Source organism: Dendrobium catenatum, unplaced genomic scaffold (assembly GCF_001605985.2).
Source record: "Dendrobium catenatum unplaced genomic scaffold, ASM160598v2 fragScaff_scaffold_898, whole genome shotgun sequence".
Taxonomy (NCBI): domain Eukaryota; kingdom Viridiplantae; phylum Streptophyta; class Magnoliopsida; order Asparagales; family Orchidaceae; genus Dendrobium; species Dendrobium catenatum.
In genome coordinates, this window is record NW_021319360.1 from 232,889 (window position 1) to 254,719 (window position 21,831).

A 21,831-nucleotide genomic window follows, 5' to 3' on the forward strand; every position below is an offset into this window, starting at 1 on the left:
GTCTCATCAATATCTTTTGCATGAGTAAGAGGCAAGGCTAATAGAGTAGCAGATAAAATTAATAGTAAGTTTTATGTGTTAAATATTTAAGTTGTTCGTTTTATGTATTCAATATATAAATCCCCTGTAATTTTTTGCCCACATGGATAAAATAGAACATTCTATTGGTCATGAGTATTTTAAGGCTTCCTTTGGAACAATTTTATATCATTATTTTTTTCCAATATTTTATGAGATTTTTGAAATTAAATAACTTATAAAATAATAAGAAAGTCGTCACAAACGAAGCCACGAAGACTAAAGCTTCGTTTGGGACGGCTTTCTCATTGCTTATTAAAGCAGCTTTCTAGTAAAAAATGTAATTTTTTTACTAGAAAGCTGCTTTAAGAAGCAGTAAGAAAGTCATTCCAAACGAGGCCTAAGTCTCAAACAAAAGAGTGGACACTTTTATAATATAATGCAACAAGAATGCTGGTAACACATCAAAATTCAAAACCTTAACTTGTCTATCAAAGTAAGAGATACTATGAAGCACGAAATGATAAGCACATTTAGCCTATGCGTGATCTGAAGCATTTATGTGGAATATATAAATAAATAATAGACAACTAAATCAGCGATACATAAAAGCTTAAAAATAACAAACACTAATCACCTAAGCCTATAACCACAAGCTAAAGAGAGCAAGACGGCAATCTCCCTTACAAAGTATGAAAAAGGCCACAATAATACAAGACGGAAAAAAAAAAAATACTTGCCGATTGGTCATTTCTGCATCAGGAGGGCCGAGATCTCTTGTTGCTGCTGCATGAGGGGCACTTGTATTGTTTGATGTGTTCGGCCCTCGCTGGTGTGATCTTGACACAATTTCCATGGAACCACTTCTCACAGACATCGCAGCAGATCCAAAATTCATCAGCATCTGCTGCGTAGTTCTCTCCACATGCACCGCATAGAGTTTCGCCATGATCATCTTCAGCCAAACCTTCCTCCTCTTCCTTGGTATGATCTTCATTTGGGTACTTGGACTGAAACTCAGATGGTTTCTGCTACATTTTCATGAATAAAGAAGACCGGGATGACAAATTGAACCATGTAGTTAACCGGTGCATGAAAGAGTAACACAGGCAATGCCAGCAAGTGAATTTACATGATCGAAGAGTGCACTTGATTTGAATAGGGAAAATACATCAACATGATCACAATCTAAGGCTTCGTTTGGGGAGGCTTTCTTACTGCTTCTTAAAGCAGCTTTCTTGACGGCTTTCTTACTGCTTCTTAAAGCAGCTTTCTTGAAGCAATAAGAAAGCCGTCCCAAAAGAACCCTAAATCTGGTGTGAAAATATTGTAAATGCATCGAAGCATATAATATGTTTAGACAATAGCAAATGATGATGTCCAGAATGGTAAAAGTGAAACCTAGCAACAAATAATTATATGAGGAAGGTAATACTAACAAATTACTTCTTCAACATAATAAGCAACATGAATAAAATTTTTGAGATAAATGAAGTCTCTCTTTCAATCAGTCAAATTTCCTGTCAGAAATTGACTTGGACATAAAAGTTTATATGGCTTTAACCAGCAACATTATCACCATTAACCTCATCCCAACTATTTACAATTTACTTGATAAATCAACATTTTCGTTCCAGAAGGCTTAAATCTAAACTTCGCAAATATTTTTTAAAAACTTCCATCCATGCTAACTTAATTTCTAGTGGTTTTCCTTCGTAATCTTTCGAGATTAGTTTTATTGATCTATATAATAAATGCATTGCTTACCCTTTGTTGACATGCACAAGCCACCTAAAGTCACTTTTCAATAATCTTATCTTCAATAGATGCTACTCCGACCATCCCTCTAATATAATCATTTATTAATTTATCTTTCATGGCATGCATGCATCTTAACATACTCAACTAAGTTTTCAACAACCATTTACTATCCAATATCTGGATCAATAACATAGCATGTTTAATTATAATTTTATAAAATTCACCTTTAAGTCTCATGAATCACATAATAGAGCTAAGACACATCTCTATTTTAACTTAATATTAACTCTAGAAGCTATATCATCATCTATATCCCTAATTTGTTGTCTTATGGATAAAAAATATTTCAATCAAACTTATATAGATATTGTTTTACCTACTAATTATATTGACTAATAATTTTTAATATTACGTCAATTAAATATTATAACATATACTAAACTTTTATTTTAGTAATTCTAAGCCTTCATCTTCTATTTTATAGTAAATAAATTACATGTCTCCAATGTTCCAATTCTCTACTTATTTTAAAAGATGTCTCATCAATTAGAACTATATCATTTGTGATGAGTAAATGCCAATGCATTTTAATTTGAAGATGATTTGCAAGCATTAACATAACTGACACCGGACCGGAGGGGCTCGACGAATCCACATTGACGATCCGGTGACGGTTGCCGGACACCACTCCAAGAACTCCTTGGAGCAAGAACCCACCACCTAAGAACAAATCTTAGGATACAGGAATTCACCAGAGAGTAAACTCAAATTTTATTCATTTCTAAAAAATCCCATCATTACACTTAATGGCTATGTATTTATAGACAAACCATAGCAACCTACTAAGCTATAGACAACACAGGCAAACACTAATCCTATGTAGCCATATAAACTACCAAATGGATTAAACTATCCTGAAGTTAATGCAATTAATTGCTCAGCTCCGGCGTCATTTTATCGGGGTAGGAGGAACTTCAGGCTCGTGGAAAGATGTCCGATTGGCCACAAGAAGGAGGCAGGTTTGGTTAGCTAAATCGGTCTGGATAGGTCCATCCGGTATCAACTTGCCTACCAATCTTCAATCTCTCAAGAGTAGCATAAGCAGATGGAATACTTGTGATTGAGAAAGCATCTTCATCTGTTAGATCGTCACCAATATAAACAGGCAACGCGTCCTTGCAATCTGCAAATCCAAGAGACTTTAACAAGAACTCCATGGCATTAACATTTCCCGTGCATTTGTCTCCACCATTATTCTTTTCAACAATGACCTCTTGAATTGGCTTGCTCTTATAATCATTATTCACAAGCGTATCAACATCAAGAACTTCAAAGAACATGTCGTCATCGTACACGTCATACACGGGTTCATCAAAGATAGGCAAAGACGACGATTTCGGCAACTGATCTTCAAATTCTTCGAAGTTGAACTCGATCGAGGGTGGGGTGGAAAAGATTTGATCATCTGCAATGCCCTCGTCATCGTCGCAGTTCGTAAGAATTTTGTTGGAACAAAGGATCTTGAATCCATCATGGAAGCATAATTATCCCACGATTGGAAACCATCAAAGTTTTGGCTGACGGTGCTCCAGTCTGTCCTTCGTTCAAGCCTTCACAATATTTGTTTGAGTCTAATAATTTCTTGTTGAAGATCTTCAATTTCGACTTCTTGAATTGGTCCCTGCAACGTCCATCGAGAAGAACATGCTCTATTTTTCTTTGGGTGGACAATATGAGCGGAGAAATTCTGCTTATTCTTTTTGCTTCCTTGTCATTTCTTCCAATACAAAGGCCACCTGCTTTTAAAAGCTTTTGTATTCTGCCAAGATCAATGTCTGAAAGCCAATTAGAAGCTTTTGTATTCTTCCTTCTATGAAATTCTCTTACTGGATATGCTATTATGTGATACCACCTCACACCGTCCCAGTCTTGCGATCAGAAGTCTCCACTAGCTGAGACGGTTGGCTGATCCAAGAACAAGGTAGCGATACCACCACATGAAAAGAATCAAGATACAGAACGTGAGAGAACACCGTCCCAGGCTTGCGATCAGAAGTCTCCATGGGCGGAAACGGTTGGCTGCTGGGAACAAGAATCCTGACTATGTCCGCGACTCCTGCCACGCCTCCGGACTGCACCTTCTCCGTACACGTCCACTTCGGCTCTGGCGTCGTGCCGCTCCACCCTGCCTTCGGTCTACTTTGTGCGAACAAGGCCTGAGATCTCTGATCTGTTCCCAATCTTGAATCAAGAAGCACCAGCTACGAGGCCGACGATGTCCGCTCCAGGCCCGACTCCCGCCTACAGACATGTGCAATCGCTTAACAAGCGACCCAGTCTTGATCCGCCTTCGCTCGCTCCTAGCCGGTGATGCGATTCTGCCTTCCAGTCACGGATGTCACCGGTGAAAGTTCGTTAGGGATGTTAAGCCCTATATAACTGGCCCAAGGCTAACCAAGAGGGGGGTGAATTGGTATTTTAAAAACTAATTTAGGCAAAGCACGAATACAAACCAAATCACCACAAAAAATAAGTGCGGAAGAAAATAAATGCGGAAGCAGTAGAAAACAAGAACACAAGGGTTTATAGTGGTTCGGTCAACTCGACCTACGTCCACTCCCCGGAGGCGCCCTCCGAGTATTGCACTACAATCATGACTCTCCTTTAGGCCCCACAGCTAGGCAGAGAAGCCTTTACAAACACCTCTTTTTGCCACACCCGGCAAGGCAGAGAACCTTCCTCCTTTTGCTTCCTCTTGAAGCAGGCAGAGAATCTCGATTGCTTGCTGGAACTTACCTCTCCCAACTCTTCCAAGGACAAGAGACTCTAGGGAAGAAGAAGTGGAACAATGCTTGGAGCAACCCTTGTGAATCCCCCCACAAGCTCCCCCTCACAAGATCCTCTCTCTCTTTTCCTCTCTCTCTCTCTCCTTTAGGTTTTCTCAGGTCAAGACAGCAGTCAAGAATGTTCAAAAACGTTGAACAAGAGCTCTTAAAGAAGAGCTTCAAAGGAGCTCATTAATTGCAAGTTGCCGACTTTATCGTCTAGGACGATATGTAACCGATCAGTACAAATCCCATGAGATGGGCCAGAGCATCGCCCTGAATGCAAACTGAACGATTGAAAATTGGCTTGATCGTCCAGGACGATCTCACGATCGTCCCGGCCAATCAGTTCAAATAAGAGGAAAATCGTCCAGAGCATCGCCCAGAATTCAAGCTGTCCGATTCAGATCGTCCAAGAGTAACTAAGGTTTTTTGACTAGATCGTCCTGGCCGATCCTGATATCGTCCAGGACGATGTGATCGTATCAATCATCCTTAATTACTGTCTTGATTGTCTGATCAATTAAGGCATAATTTGTGAATATCGTCCAGGCCGATCCTACATCGTCCTGGCCGATTACCAAAAATACAGAATATCTTAATTGTTTATGGCGGCAATTTCTTTCTGTTTTGAGCCTATCGTCCAGGCCGATACAAGTATCGTCCCGGCCGATTGGCTAATGACGGTTGCCTTAATTAAGAACCCCTGATTAGATTTCCTGTTTTAAGCCCGATCGTCCAGGCCGATGTAAATATCGTCCTGGCCGATTTGAGTAAAAATCGAAATTCTAAGTCTCTCAAGTGTGTGTGTGTAAGATTACTTTGCATCAGTCACACCAAAGATTACAATTGACTCAAGAAGGGAAAAATAAAATTACAGAATGACTCAACCCTAATCTACCCCATCTTGAGCTGATTCCGATTTCCGTTCGATCTTTGAGTCCTGAAAAGTAAGTAGAAAAAAGTAGTCGTAGTGAAACAATATTTGTTTGTTATCATCAAAATCATAATCAAAAAACATGTTTGTAACAACCGGAAGCCTCCTCCCTTTCTTGACCTATTGGGTAGAGACGTAAAACCAAGAAACCACCACTTGAATAAATTCAAGATACAGGAAGAGAGAAATCTCTCTCTCAAAAAAAAAAAAAGGGCAAAATTCTCTCCGCCATCTTGCCGTCTCTGATACCAAATGACACTGAACCAGAGGGGCTCGACGAATCCACGTCGACGATCCGGTGACGGTTGCCGGACACCACTCCAAGAACTCCTTGGAGCAAGAACCCACCACCTAAGAACAAATCTTAGGATACAGAAATTCACCAGAGAGTAAACTCAAATTTTATTCATTTCTAAAAAATCCCCTCATTACACTTAATGGCTATGTATTTATAGACAAATCATAGCAACCTACTAGGCTATAGACAACATAGTCAAACACTAATCCTATGTAGCCATATAAATTATGAAATGGATTAAACTATCCTGAAGTTAATACAATTAATGGCTCAGCTCCGGCATCAATAACCAATATAAAAAAATATGGACTCAATGTTGATCCTTAACAAAAACCCTAATATAATTGAAAACTTTGTGATCACACCAAAATTACCTCTAATATTAGTCAAATGCTCCATCACACATAACTTTAATAACTTCACCATACCTTTAAGACAAATATTTCCTTAGTACGCATTAAATCAATTCCCATATACTAAATCATATGCACCTTGTCAAGAACAATAAAAAACATATGATGATTTCTCAGATTTCTATATTTTTTCATTAGTCAGCTCAATACAAAATTCACTTTTATGGTGAATCTTCCTATCATGAAATCAAAATGATTCCCTAAAACTAACATAAATTTTTTAAGACTACGCTTCATTGCTTACTCCAATATCGTCATCATATATATCATAAATTTTATTCCTCTATAATTATCAAAATAGTAATATCTCTTATGTTATTAAATATTGATAACAAAATAATTTTTCAATTACAAGGGCATCAACTGAGTGTTCAAATTTTCATTTGAAAGATTTTACAACAATCTAGTAATCCCCAAAATTATCAAAGTCACAATATTTATCCATATGGAATAAAAGCTTTATGCTTATGCATTTCCTTAATAGAAAACTCCAATTCATTTTTTAATCTAATTATAATATAACACATCATTTTGTTTATTATTCTCTTCTAAATTAATTTCTTTAAAGCTCTCATTTAACATTTTCTCAAGTCAATTTTTAATATTTCTTTAATGCCATCATCGTTAACTAAAATCTTTCTCTCTGCTTCTAATGCATCCGATTTTAACAAATTCCATAAAGCACTTATATTTTACCTTAACTATTCTATATATCTCATTTTCCTTAGTATCAAGCATATTTTATAGGTCATCAGATATTACAGGTTTAGATTTGCTCCCTAACCTCTTTGCAAGACTTAAAACTTTCTTATAATCATAATAAAACTCAAATAATATTTATCTTTCTTCATCTTTTAAAAGCACATTTTTTCTTCACGCCCTTTTATGCCACATCAATCCACCAAAACTCATCACTATATGTCTATTTTTAGATTTTTCAAGCTTCTACCGCAATCTTCTCAATGAGACTTAGTCATTTTATCCCTACATCAATTTGACTCAAACATGGAATTCTAATTTGCAGCTCTGAGAAACATATCCTAAGGGATTAACAATTTCTAACATTCAAATTCCACCATCTTACCAAAGATAATAATTTTTTTATATTATCCATAAATATTATGTGTGATGTAGACAAACATTTTCAAAGATGACCTTATAATATTCGTTAAAAAACCAAAAAATTATTTCCTCCTAAGTAAAAAAAAATGTCTACTTGAGATTTGGTGGCTTTTCTCATTCTTTAAAGTATGTATTTGTTATTGCAAGATCATAGGTTACAACGAAATCAAGCCATGGTTTTCTCAAATTGCGTTTTTATCTCTAATTTCATATCCACCATAAAGCTTCTCATAATCTATCCTATTGTGCCTATATATCCATTTAAGTCACCCAGAAAATTTCCTTTCTCCCTCAAGTATACAATATAATAGATAGTCCCTATCTTCCCAAAACTAACTTCTTACCTTCTAATCTAACTTTAGAACATAACTAATAACTATACAATAATAATATCCTCAACAATAATTAAACTTGGGCAAATACCCCATCATTGAATTCTATTAACTTCAACAAACCTTTCAACTCTATATCAACTATCCCTTTAGCATTTTCATTTTTGACATTTCAAACACACAATAGCATCTAATATTCCTCAACATCATTGGATTTTTTTCACTCCAATTACTTTATAGCAAATAAGAATATTTAGCCTTCTTCTAATTATTGTCCACCCATTCTATGGACTTCACATTCAAAATCCCCTAATTCACGTATTAAATCAAATCTTAAATTTAGAATTATTCAATCCTTGCTCATATTTTCATCAAAATTGGGTCATAAATTGTGGCATGCCACTTGCAAGTGCATCCTCAGACAATCCTAGCCTACTATTTATCGTAATAAATAAAAGTTCTCGCACACCCCAGACAACCCTTGTTCACTTTTTTATCACGCTCATGTTAAATTATGGTGCATCGCTTATTGTTGATGCCTAGCCAAAAAACCGTAATTGGTAGCATAGGAAATATGTATGAAATGTTACTATATGGCCATGATATTGAAGATAAAGAAACTTGCATGATACTAGATGGAACATGTAAAAACTAAAAAATGATACTATATGGCAATTCTATTAATCAGCTTTGAGAAATCTAGCAATGGTAAATAGCAAACAAAAGTATGAAATGATATTATATGGCCAAGGTATTGAATACAGAAACTTTCATAGATTTTACATAGATAAAGCAAAAAACCACAAATATGTAGAGGGAAATATCTTGTGCACCACTTTGGAATTCGATTTTGATTTGGTGCTGTGGTGGTTATTTGATGTCCCCGCTTTGTTTTTCCCATTCATGACTTCATAAACTGTAGGCAGGTCGTTTATCATGCTAAACAGGCGCTTCCTGCATGAGAGTCATCATCAGAAGCAGCAGCAGCAACCACAGCCTTATACAAACTGTTGGGATAGCTCTATCCTAACAAACTATACTAAAATCTACAATAGTAAGCTATAAAAGAGGTATGTAAAGGAACAGAACTCAAGAAGCAAATGCATATGAAAATGATTATGAATTTCTTTTAAATTAATACATGCATAACATATTGTAAACTACACACAAGACAATTGAAAAAACACAAGAAGATAAAAGAAGATGAAGTATATATATCCTTTCTTAACTTATATTGAAATTAGTTTATATTGATATTTTTTATCATAAAAAGGTAATCACTTCAGGAATAGTCCCTTTAAAGCAATTTTATACTCAAAGTCATACGAGATAAGTTTGGGGCCATGGAAGGAAGCTCCTCATGGTAATACTAATTAGGCACTATATGTTGCACTTAACATCAAAATAATCACCCTCTCTAAGCTCTAAGCTCTAGTCTCAAAATAGCAAACCTGAGAAGCTAAAAGAAAGAAAAAAAATTAAATAAAAATAAATTTGCTGAATAAATGTCTTCCAAACATCCACAGGCCCTTGCAGGTTTCACAGAAGAACATCATTTAGCCACTTCTCATGTTCAGCAAGGACTTCTGAACTGCAACATACAATTAAGGGCTAAAAAGTAGCTCGCATTTTGAACATGCAAATAATGAATAAAACTTACACATACGAAGACAAAATAAAACTCCTTATGGGACAAAGTGGAGTTAGGGTGAAGTGAGATGTGCAGTCTGCAACCAATGTTGTTAGAATGGTAGAAGAAGTGAGCCAGTGAGGTATTGACGGAGGTAGAAATGTGGATGCAGAAACAAGAATACTGGATGAAGGATAGTTCAAGGAACCTACTACTGGCTCGTAACAAATTGTCAAGACAGATTTCAAGAGCAAACTTCAAAAGAGATGATACTGATGCACATATCCAACTTGTATGCATTTGCACCAATGCTCCATGTTTTTTGTACGAGCATGTATTTCTGCTCCAATTTTCTTGAGCGGCCCTAATGGAAACTTCTCGTGATGTAGGTGCACGGAAACCATGAAACCTTCTTTGAACAGATTTTGAACAGATTTATGCACAATCTTCAACAGATTCGTAATTCTCAGATGTAATATTAAGTTTCCGACAGATACAAATATTGTGCAAAGATTTAGGAAACTCACAAGGTTTACAAGATAGTTCTCTAACCAAATTTAATAGCGGACATGGACAATGGAAAAATCAAACTAAAAAAACAGTTTTTTATGCAATTTAAATACCTACTTACAAACATGTCTAAGAGAACTGATATTTAGTCAAACTGATAGTGCCTCCCTACTACAAGACTCATAAATCTACCATAATATTCATATACACCATCTTCACCTGTTTTATAATGTTTAGCTTCTTCATGCAGTTGATCCATATATTTACCAAATGATAGATATTTCTTTTTAATTTTTTTTTTTAAGTGAGTCCATGTAAGCTTAGTTTCACTTGCACCACATCGCCAAAACATTTAAGCCAAGGTTGTGAAAAACGAATCGGATATGGAACCAGAATAAGAAGAGGTTCAAGGTTCAATGGTTTGACCGGAATTGAACCGGATGACGTAATAAATATCATAATTATGCAATAATAAAATTCGTGACTAAAAAATATGTAATACACATACATAAATAATATATTATATAATTTTAAATATAAGCATATTCAATCTTTAAATTTAATTTATATTTAACATAAAATTAGTTTACATGTAAGTTTATAAATTTAATATAAAAAATTTCTAATTTATGTTATAGGTTTAGATACAATTTATATTTATAATTTGTATACAAAATTTATATTATAAAATTACATCTATAAATTCATGTTATTTCATTTATTATTAAAAGTTTATTTTTATATTATATAAATAAATAAAATTAGATAAAAACTTAAATATCATCAACAAAAAATTAAATATTATTCACATTACAAAAATTTTATTGAAAAATGCGTAAAAATATATAGTGCATGTGTAGTAAACTTGAAAACGTCATATTTATTTTTTAGTTCAACATCACTTACGCACTATATGTTTGTATTATTTATACTATTTTTTGGGTTCAAATGAGCAAAAATATCACATAGTGTGATGGGACCATGTGAAAAAGCATAGTTAGTACTTTTTTAATAAATAATTATTATAAAGTTAATACATAAAAATATATAACATACAGCATATGGCTCTATAACAAAAAAAAAGTATCACAATGACAATTAATAAACAATATTATTCATATGATTCCACATGACATTATTAATGTTAAAGGTTTCAATATTTGATCTGACCCGAAACTCGAACCAGACCCGACTCGAAAAATTCTGGGTTCGGGTTAACCTGATTGGCAAACGGGTTGGGTTCGAGCTAACCCGAAAACCTGAATGTGACCCAGAAATGACCTGGATCCCCGAACCCTAGCCCAACCTGCACTACGTCCCGCATTCCTACCCTCGCCTAAGACCTGTCTCGCCCTGGGGCCCCCAGCGCTTGACCAGAGGCCCATGCGCACATTGCCAACCTTACACCAGCATGCGCTACTAGCCTCGCACTCGCACTAGACCCTACACCCCATAGCTCGCCCTCGCTCGACTACTTTACGCCTGAGTCAACGTGTTAGGTCGAGTTGATCCGGGTTTGGGTCGAGTAGGGTTCGAGTTCAGATTTCTAACCCGTTTTCAGGTCAAATAATGGCCGGTCATTTTCGAGTTAAATCCAAACCCGTCCCAAAAATTCACTTTGACACCTCTAATTAATGTGTTGTCTTTTTTCCAACTATACTTGTGAATTATTTGAATTTTCTTTACCTCTCATGTCATGACTTTTTTCCCAATCATCATCTAAGAGGATTAAACCATCACTACCTTTTATAATAATCCAACTATATAAAAATCACGCACAATATCAACTTTGATTTCAAATGGAAAATAAGGATCATACTTTATGATTGTAAAACAATTCTTTAAAGAGCTGAATGCATGGTCCACGATGGTGTATCAATGAATGTCAAAGATTAAATAACTCATAATTTGCAAGTTGGATGCCATGAAATCATGATATCTTGTAGCAGAATATGTAAATGAAAAACTCTTCTTAGTAATAACTTATATCCATTGAATAATATTTACCTGTGATGTTTGATTCATATGTGTATGTTTGAAATATCACAACTAATAATGAAATGATACATAATAAGACTGTAACAGACCAGTTTGGGTCACTGTCTGGCAAGTTCAATTGAGCCGGCCAATCTTTAATACGCCCCATCGTAACTACACTCCCCATTCGTGAACCAAACAGAAGACGGACAGAGGCGGAATCGAAGGGCATGCGTGGAGAAGAATTGGAGAATCATTTCACTATTTTTAGAAATTGATTGTGTTTAGGGATAAGAATTTCCAACTCCTCATTCTTATCGCTAAAGAAGTGGAGATTTGGAAGGAAACGCAATAAGAAGAAAGTTCTGTCGAGAGGAACGGCTGAGAGGAAAGTAAACGAAGGTTTGTTAATTCTTTCTCTTTTTTTTGTATAAATCCCTCCTTATTCATCTAATCAATGAGGAATACTTAATTGAAGATAAAAGTAGAGATTGAAAGCGGAAAGGAAGAGATCAGGAAAGAAAGATGAAAGAATTCGATAATCTTTTCTTCTAAAAGTGGAATAACGAGTAAGTAAACTATTAATTGAGTTTGATTTAGATATGAATTTATATTCTTATTTTCTATTTGAAGAAAATATTATTGTAGGAAGGATTTAATTAATGTAAACATTAGTTCAATTGATCAATAGAGAAGGAAAGAAATTGCATGAAAGGAAGACAAAATTGTTGTGAGGTAATCTTATAGAAGGAATCAAATATTTGTTGAGGCATTCAAATTGAGATATAATATTAATTAAATTATTATATTATTTTAAACAATTAAATATCCTCAATACAAGACGAAGATTATAAGAGAAAACTGAAGTGGGTAAATGATGTTATTTCATGATTATATTTTATTCATACATTCTTCTAAATATTTAATTATTTGCATAAATTACAAATGTTGAAGGTATAAATATTTCATGATTATATAGTCTTTTGATTAATTGCATTCGTTACAAATGTTTGAAAGTTTCATTAAAGTGAAAGGTAATATTTATAGATATTCATATGCAATATATGCAAATGTATAAATAATGATTAAATGAAAAAATGAAAAAGAAAAGGAAAGACAAAAGTTATACATATATGAAAATAAATAGACATAAATATAACAAGGAAAAAGTATTGCAAATTACAGGAGTTCACCCACGTATGATACTTGCTGGGAAAGCAACATACCCATGCACGTAAAATAGAAATGGTTGTACATTTGGTATATTTAGACGCTGCTCCTGTAGTAATGAAATTGGAAAAATGAATACATTTTAAAGTGGAAAAGGAATATGTATTAAAGTGTTATAAATGTTATACATGAATGTGATATGATATGTACAAATGAATAAATAAAATGAAACGAAACAAAGAAAGAAAATGTATATCAAATGTTAAATGAATAAACCTATATCAAAGATTATATGTATTGTACTTATCCATGTTAAATTGTTTATATGTAAAAATTACCCACTGAATTTATTTAGTAAACTCAACCCACCAAATTAATGTTTCAGGTAAATTCCAGAATTAGAAATGATTGGAAGAGAAGAGTTTATTTATAGAAGACAACACAATAATAAAAAAAGGTAAATCGACTAATGTTAATTTTAAGTTTTTTTTTTTCAAAAGGTGAAATGAATAGATTTTTGGACTAAGTATATATAGTGGCTCTTCAATTAAAACGAGAAAGTTGTATGTTATATTGCTTATGAATTGTACTGAATTAATTCTACCGTCCAACTTTGAGTTCCCGCCTCGTTAAGTCGAGCATCCGGGTCGGGTCGTGACAAAGACGATGTTATACCTTTTGAAACACGTAAAGCTTCATGTAGTTCTAATGCATTTTGGAGCACCGTTGCATCATGTATTGTCCTTCCAACTATTTAGGACATATGTGAATCTAAAGTTAAACTACATTGATGCTAACACATTCTAATGTGAGTATGATTTTCTTCCTCTAAAAGCATACTCATGCTCCAAGGACCCTCATTTTGGTGTGAGTTTCACATTTAGCACCAACACAATCCCAATTTTATAGACTATATTAATAAGAACAATTATGTGAGTTAGAGTTTCATTTTAAGAAGCCATGAATTTATCGTTTGATTGTATCTTATATGGAGTTCACAGCATTGGATGCTTAATAATCTCATGGCATATAACTACACATTGAAGCATTGACTTGCACTCTCTATATTGTTAAAAGTTAAATAGAATGACCCAATTATGAAAACTATACTCATGAGTAGGCTATTAAGTAACTTCTTGTTCTACAATGTTTGCATTGATTTTGTTTACAGGTATTTCCTTAGATTTTATAAATCACATAATTTGAAAAAGAAAAGTTCTCTCCTTATTTTGACGATATAAACACAGTCATGATCAACTTCAAGATATACTCTAAAGAGGTACAATCAACTTTAGATATTTTGTTCAGGTTTACGTTATCTTTCCTTTTTTAATTCATCTAACAATACAAATATACCACACAGTCCAACAATAATGATTCCATGAGCAATTGAATAACTTTGGTTTCTGCTTAATTTTGAGTCACTCCAAAACTCATGCTAATCAGATGATCGTTCATTATCTTGTAACCACTCAATAATCTTTACACACCCATGTAATTGAAAAAAATATTTTTTAAAACAAGAATATCTATTATAAAGATTATCTGAACTAATATAAAACCATCATTAACAATAAGATTTAGATTCAAATGTAAGCAAGGTGTTCATCTATTAGATTATAAACTAACAAGTTTTATAGAAATGCTAAAAAATACCCTTTTCATGTGGCACTTCAACTTGCAAATCTGTATTTGAACCTATTTCTCAGCGAAGGTATAAACACTTAGTATTTTACAACTTTGATGGATGATTTCAAGTACTAGCGCAATGCTTTGCTATGCTAAGAACATTAAAATAAAGACTTAGGGTCCTCAATTTATCGATGAGATTATAAATCCTACACCAATAGCCAATCACCTTTATAGTTTTCATCACAAGAGAAATTAAAAAAAAAAAAAACAAAGCTGATAGATGACCGGCTAGGGCGGTAATGGGGGCTACATTGATGTCAGGAGGCTAGGAAACGATGGTGTCAATGGGAGCTGTGACTAGCATTATATGATTATGAAAGAAAAAAGGAATCAGAAAGGCAAGGGATCAGGAAAGAGACATGGGATGATAGGATCACCAGAGGAATAGAATCACAGAGGTACAAGATCAGGAGAAACATGGAATTCCAAATTTTTGTCAATCAGACGATTTTAAATTTTAAGATAAATGACACTTTTGAGGTATTTCTAATGCCACCAAATTTTATTCTGTTTCCTTTGCCTTAAACCAAACGACAAAAAGTTTAAAATAAATGCAAATGAGATGCAATAGACCCAAACAACCACTTTGATTTTTGTTTTCTGTGCTAAGATATAGGCAACAAAGAACATCATAATTTTCATAACGTTTTCTATGTTTATTCAAGCTTCATATTATTTAAATATGGGATTATTTACTGTTCCGCTAGCAATTTATCCTTTGCTAATTCATTGACCCAACAGCAAAACTTATCAACTGTGTGCGACCAGAAGTCTGTTTCTTTATGTTAAAACTTGCAAGAAAGCTAGTTTCCGCATATTTTCAACGAGAGATATCATCTATGATCTATCAGTTATCAGTGGATAATAAAAAAAATTGACAATGGTCAATAAATTCCGATTTTCTCTTTTTTCCTTATCAAGAAAATGGTCATTGTTTCCCATAGCATATCTGCATTCCTTTAACGTTTTTTTTTTTCTTAAGTGTGAAAAGAAAATAATATATATGGAGACATATTGAAGTTAAAGACATTAGGAAGATTTTAAATTCTTGATAATGTAGCATACCACTTACACAGCCAATCCTCATAAAGGAGGGTAACAACCAATCCCCTCACCAACCACTTGTTCTAAACTTATGATATTGATGCGGACATCTGACGGTGGACGTTAATCAAAGGAATAGACGAAGATCGACGGCTTAGATCCCATCATTTTATCTTAGTTTATTAATTGTATTTTTGATTTAATTATACATTTTCCGTTTTTACCCTTACTTAAGGGTATTGTCTTATGTAAGTCTAAGGGGCAAAGTTGTCTTTTAATTTCCTTTAAGGCCTATATATAGAGGTCATTGCTCTTGTATTAGATGAATGATGAATTAATAAAAAAATTGTTTCTACACTTTGTTCTTGAGAGCGATGGGAGTTCTTAGGAGAGTGGAATTCCTATGTGAGGGCAATGAAATACCCACCAGCCACAGGATGTGTCCGGGCTCGTAGTTGAAGTCCCTTGGTGAAGAACAACGCATCACCCGTCAGCCGCAAGAAGTGTCCGGGCTCACGGTTTATTTTCTTCCTCTAATTCCCCACCTCCTCCTTTAACCGCCGGCTAAATCTTCCCCTAGCCGTCGGCTTTCTACCGCCCAGCCCCTTTCCTCTCAAACGTTGGCCACCACCCTCCCCTTCTTCCAACCGTCGGTGTCCTCCCCATCGCCACCTCAAACCGCCAGCCAACATTTACCCATTCCCCACCGCCGACCAAGTCCCATTCCCACACCTAACCCCAGGCCCAATCCCCTTCCCCTTTCCCTACCAGCCGGCCATGCACCCTAGCTTAGCCGTAGACCACCCCACCAATTCTCCAAGGCTCCAATTCCCAATCATCCTTTTATTACTTTCCTAATTTGATTCAAAGCAATTTAGGAATTTCAAAATTTGAATTTCAAATTAATACGAGGTTGAATTTTCCTCATTAATTTAAATTAATTACGCAATGCCCTCCCATCTCAAGCAATTTAAATTAATGTGATTCAAAGCAATTTTGTCTTTCCCATTTTTTAAAACATTTAAAAAAAACATGAAAAAAACTAGGAAAACACAAACCTAGGCTCTGATACCAAATTGATGCAAGCAAAAATATAGGGAGACCCCAATATTTGCAAGCAAATTACAAGATTTAAACTTCCAAGAAAATAATAGTAAAAACTAAGACTTTCACACTTACAACTATACAACGACACAAAAAACTTAACTAAAATTACACAACACTTGAACAAAAGACAATTTTCATATTATAAAACTACGGATACAAACTTTGACATAAAATTCATAAACTTGCATTTCCTTAAGAAGAAAGATACAATTTGCGTCGAACTTGCGGAGAGAAGAAAGAGATTAGAAGTCGTGACGAAGAGAGGACAAGCTCGTAAGCTTTCCTAGAGGGAGAGGAAGCATAAAACAAGCTTGCAAGCTTTTTCAAAGAAGGAAGAAAAACCCTCAGTTTTTTGCTCCAAAAATCTCATCATAAGCTCTCTTTTTTATTACAAAACATCTCATATATATAGGAAAAAAGGGGGAAGCCAAACAGCCACCATAACCTCCATATAAACCAATTAAAATAGAGGATATAGAAGGCCATAAGTCAATCCAGAAATAGCACCCAAAAATAATATGCGGAACAGCAGCCAAAGGAGGAACCGAAAGGGGCAGCACAGGGAATCGGAACTAGCAGCCAGGGAGATCGGAACAGGCCACGGGAAGGAGAACCAGGGGGAGGGAATCAAAGGGCCAAAGGCTAGGGGGGATGAACCAAATAAATCCTAATTTTATGAGCTTTTAAGGAAGTAAACTACCCATAAAATAAGCTGAAAAACAACAACTCAAGCCTTAATGAGCTGATTTTAAAAGCTCACCAAAAATTAAAACCCAAAATATTTTGCCCCCCACCCCCCCACCCCCCTTCTCTAATAGACTAATTGTTTAATAACAAAAGTGTTATGGATGATGAGTATGTATTACAAGTATAGCATAGGATATGCAGAAATAAAATAATAACAAAATGATTTTATTCCCAAGTCGCCTTAAAGGGTTTTTTGTTCTTTCTTGAATCCAACAAAAGCACCATATTTTAAAGGGATTTTTACATACATAACACTCAAAACAATTCAAATTACATATCTAACACCTAAACTATTATATTTACACACATACCACTTAAAACCCTCTTTTACATCATTTTTAACACTCTATTTAATAAGCGTTATCTTCCGTCTCCCGTTCGTGTGCGAGCTGCCCTTTCATTCTTCAGTCTCTCGTTCGTGTGCGAGGTTTCCTTTCGTCCCTTTCGTCTCCCGTTCGTTTGGCGAGGATTGTCTTCCCGTCCGAAGGAAATGCCTTCTCCATCAAAAGCGTCCTGTTCAAAAGCTTACTCTGCGAGGCCATATTAAATTCTTCCTGCTATATAGCAATATCAAAAAACAACTTTTTTACAATAATTTTACTTTACCGACTGTTATAGCCTCTTATGCTGCTTTGCTCACCCACGTTTCAAGAAATGGCAGAACGAATGCAGGCGGACGTGCGGCTTGTTGGTGAGGTCCGTTTGAATTAATGAGAGGGAGGTAAGGCGTGAGGCTCTGTTAGCATGCAAGAGGAAGAGTCGGGTCTTCTTTGGGTTCTGCTTATAGGCAAATGCAAGATCCAGGCGGAGGAGAAATCGGAAAAGAAGCTGGGTTTGGCTTCCTTCTGCAGCGTCGAGTTTCATTTCGGCGGAGAATGGGACTCGTCTAATCGGCCGACTAGTGCAGAAATCGCAAGCGGGTGCCGTAATTGGAGGTCATTTTGCTTTTGTGATTGTATGTAGATTTGAGATTCACCCTTAACTGTGGGTCATTCAGTTCTGAAATGCTTTTCTGATTGCTTTTTCAATGAGAATGCCACAACTCGCGAAGGGGAACCGAACACGATTTGTGCACGAACAACTGGGAGTCTGCCTCCATTGTCGCAGGGAGACGGAAGATGTGATTTTCTAACGCTATATTAATGGAGTGTTAGAAATGATGTAAAAGAGAGTTTTAAGTGGTATGTAAGTAAATATAATAGTTTAGGTGTTAGATATGTAATTTGAATTGTTTTAAGTGTTATGTAAAAATCCCTATTTTAAAATATGCTCGAGGAAAAAAATAGATTTTATCTTTGTTGTTTTGATCAATGGTCATGCTATTAAGGACATTTTGTTATTGCAACACATTGATGAAGGCACTCGTAATTATAAGCATTGAAAGACATGCAGTGCAAGAAACTTTAAAAGTTTGTGGTAAACTAACTTTTTAGGTCATGACTAAGGGAAATTTGGGATAGCTTCCTCACTATTTTGCTTTACAACTATGCTTGGCTATTGCTTTTCAGAAATTTCTACAATGGGAAGTTACTTTTTATAATCAAAATTGCTAATGCGCGATGACTTCAATAAACCAGTTGTTCAATTTTTTTTAAAAAAGAATATCTTTATAATATCTAGTTATCTACATCAGCTTTCATAAAAGTTAATTTCCTCATAATAGCTTCATAACCACCTTTACAAAAATGCCCTAAATTAAAATTTTGCTTTGCATTATTTGCACTTGCTCTAGATGAAATGTTGTTTGGAGAAAAGTTTTGTAAGCCTTTGGCTAAGAGTGCATTTGGGGAAATAGTGACGGGTTATAAAGGGTTTGTTTGAGGCAACATTCTCACTGATTTGCATTTCAGACTGTTGCAACATTGTCGTTTGGCTTTTATTTTCTGTGCTATTTTTTAAAAAATTTTATGATAGAAAGTTGCTTTTATAACCTAATCTACTATAGCATAGTAGTTGTAAGAAAGATACTATTCAATTTTCTCAAAAATGGAAATACTTATGGCACCAACAAATTTTCAAAAAATTTACTCTTCCTGCAACAACTTAACAACTACTTCAATATAAAACTAGATCCGCCCTACACGAGCCCAATGTCAGTTGTGGAAAAAGCTAAGTTTAGAAGTTGTTTTTGAAGCTTTTCTTTGGATTCAACTTAGGCATCATTTAGGATAAATTTTTAATTACTTTTGTTATTAGGAAAATCAGCCAATGAAAGTAATGTTCATTTGGATGCATCTTTTTCATAGTTTCAAAGTTGGCTTAAAAAAGTTGTTTTTGAGAAAGCATATTTGAAACAGTGGTTGAGAAAGAAGCTTATAAAAGTTAAAATAGAAAAGCAAAAACTGTCCCGAATAAAGCTTTATTAGGTGATTTTTTTGAATTAGAAAAATAAATATTGATTGGAGGATTCCTGCATTAGTGCAGCTGTTCATTAAATGACAAAAAATTCTTCGATTTCATTTAAATATCACGAAACTGATATAAAATCATTTTAATGCAACTGTTTTTAAGTAATGAATGATGCCCACAAAAATTAAACAGTATAATGTCTGATGCAAGACTACATGCGAAGTAGGAAGCTTGCACAAAATAGTTAAAGAACAATTTCAGATTTTCGTTATTAGCGATTAAAACAACAAAGTAAAACTAATAAATGGTCACTTCCATTTAGGCTAAACTATGTGAGAGACTAAACAAAGTCAAAATATTTAAGAAAATTAAAGCAATGCGTACGAAGTAGCTTTCATTACAACCTTGATCTAACAAGAGGTCTAAAACCAAAGAAGTAGCAATCCTACATTACTAATGAGTGGTGATAGTGAAACAAAATCTCTTACTTGAACAATCTCTCTACAAGGTAGTAGAATAGGAAAGTACACGAATCAATGAAGAGTATCACCTTTGCGGAAAGGAAAATCGTCTTAATACACCTCTCGGATGATAGCAAAAGAAAGAATATTCTTTTATAAGCGGAGAGAGGTTACGTCCCAAGTGTTCTTCCAAAATCCAGAAAAATGTTTCAGATTTTGGAACCAAAATCTGAGCCCAAAATCTGAGAAAACCTTCAGTTTTCTATGCTTAGGAGTAAAGAAAATTGGAAGGGGAATTCAAGCATTCCTCCAGCAAGAGGTGAACGTGAGAGAGAGGGGCTTGGAGAGAGAGGGGGGGGAGACGGGTGGGAGATAAGGGGGGAGATGGGTGGGAGAGAGGGCTGGCGGGATTAGGGGTGCAAACGAGTCGAGTCGAGCTCGAGCTAGGGGGTGTTTGAGCCGAGCTCAACTGTCAAATACCAAGCTCGAGCTCGACTCGTTCCATTATAATCGAGTTCGAGCCGCTCGTCTAACCTTCTGCACAGTCCGAACTCCGGTTCACCGAGTTCAACTATTCAAGTGTAGCGTGGCTTTTTAAAACGAGAGAGAGAGATGGCACGGCTTTTTAAAACGAGAGAAAAAAAAGAGAGAGAGGCGCAGCTTTTTTAAAAGAGAGAGAGATAGCAGAACTACTAAATGTTGTTTGTTTTACATCATCATTTATTATTATTCAGCTGTTTGTTTTCCCAAAAAAAAATGTCAGATGTTCAGTGCTGTAACAGTTGTTTATATCATGAGAGAGAAGAGAAAGAGAGAGGCACGCGGGAAAAATTTTTGGGTGAGGTGATAATTTTGAAATACAGAGTTGAATAACATTTAATATTATTTTTTTATTTTTATATTTAATAATTATTCGAGCCGGCTCCCCCCCCCCCCCACACCCGGGCGTCAGATGTAAACCCACACACCAGAAGCTCGAACTCGAGCTCGTTTACCAAACGAGCTCGAACTCGAGCTCGAGCTCGACTCGTGAGCTCGATAAGCTCGGCTCGCAAGCCCATAAACGAGTCGAGCCCAAGCCGGCTCGCGAGCCGGCTCGGCTCACTTGCACCCCTAGGCGGGATTGAGAAGAGGGAATTTTATTTCCAAAATCTGATTTAAGGTTTTAGGAAATAAAATTAAGGCTTAGGACTTTGGGGAAAATTCGGTTAAGAGGAGATTTGGGGAATTTGAAATATTTCCAAAAGAGATACTTAGCTTAAGGAAATAAATCTAAATCCAAGCCAATGAAGGGGCCGGCGGCATTAATGGGCAAGAGGGAATTTGGGGATGAGGTGTCATGCTTGCATAAATGTAAATTTATAATTAGGAAAGTAATTAACCAAATTCAATTGAATTTGAAATTCAAAAGAATTGATTTAAGAACTTTCCAAACATA

The 21,831-nt window shown here is 35.2% G+C and overlaps 1 protein-coding gene across 5 annotated transcripts in view; it reads right to left on the bottom strand.

The window, feature by feature from the left end:
- Window positions 1-475: 475 nt before the first annotated feature.
- LOC110110491 (PHD finger protein ALFIN-LIKE 3) overlaps window positions 476-21,831 on the bottom strand; it is a 28,574-nt gene continuing 7,218 nt past the window's right edge. The window contains exons 4-5 of one of the 5 annotated variants that reach the window (XM_020841993.2): window positions 8,543-8,660; window positions 476-1,049 (exon numbers count right to left, since the gene is read on the bottom strand). In XM_020841993.2, the coding sequence (XP_020697652.1) occupies window positions 777-1,049; window positions 8,543-8,660 (391 nt within the window). In that variant the 3' untranslated portion in view covers window positions 476-776. Of the gene's footprint in view, window positions 1,050-8,539; window positions 8,661-21,831 lie in introns of all 5 variants that reach the window. The other 4 variants (XM_020841990.2, XM_020841994.2, XM_020841992.2 and 1 more) reach the window with 4 other exon arrangements.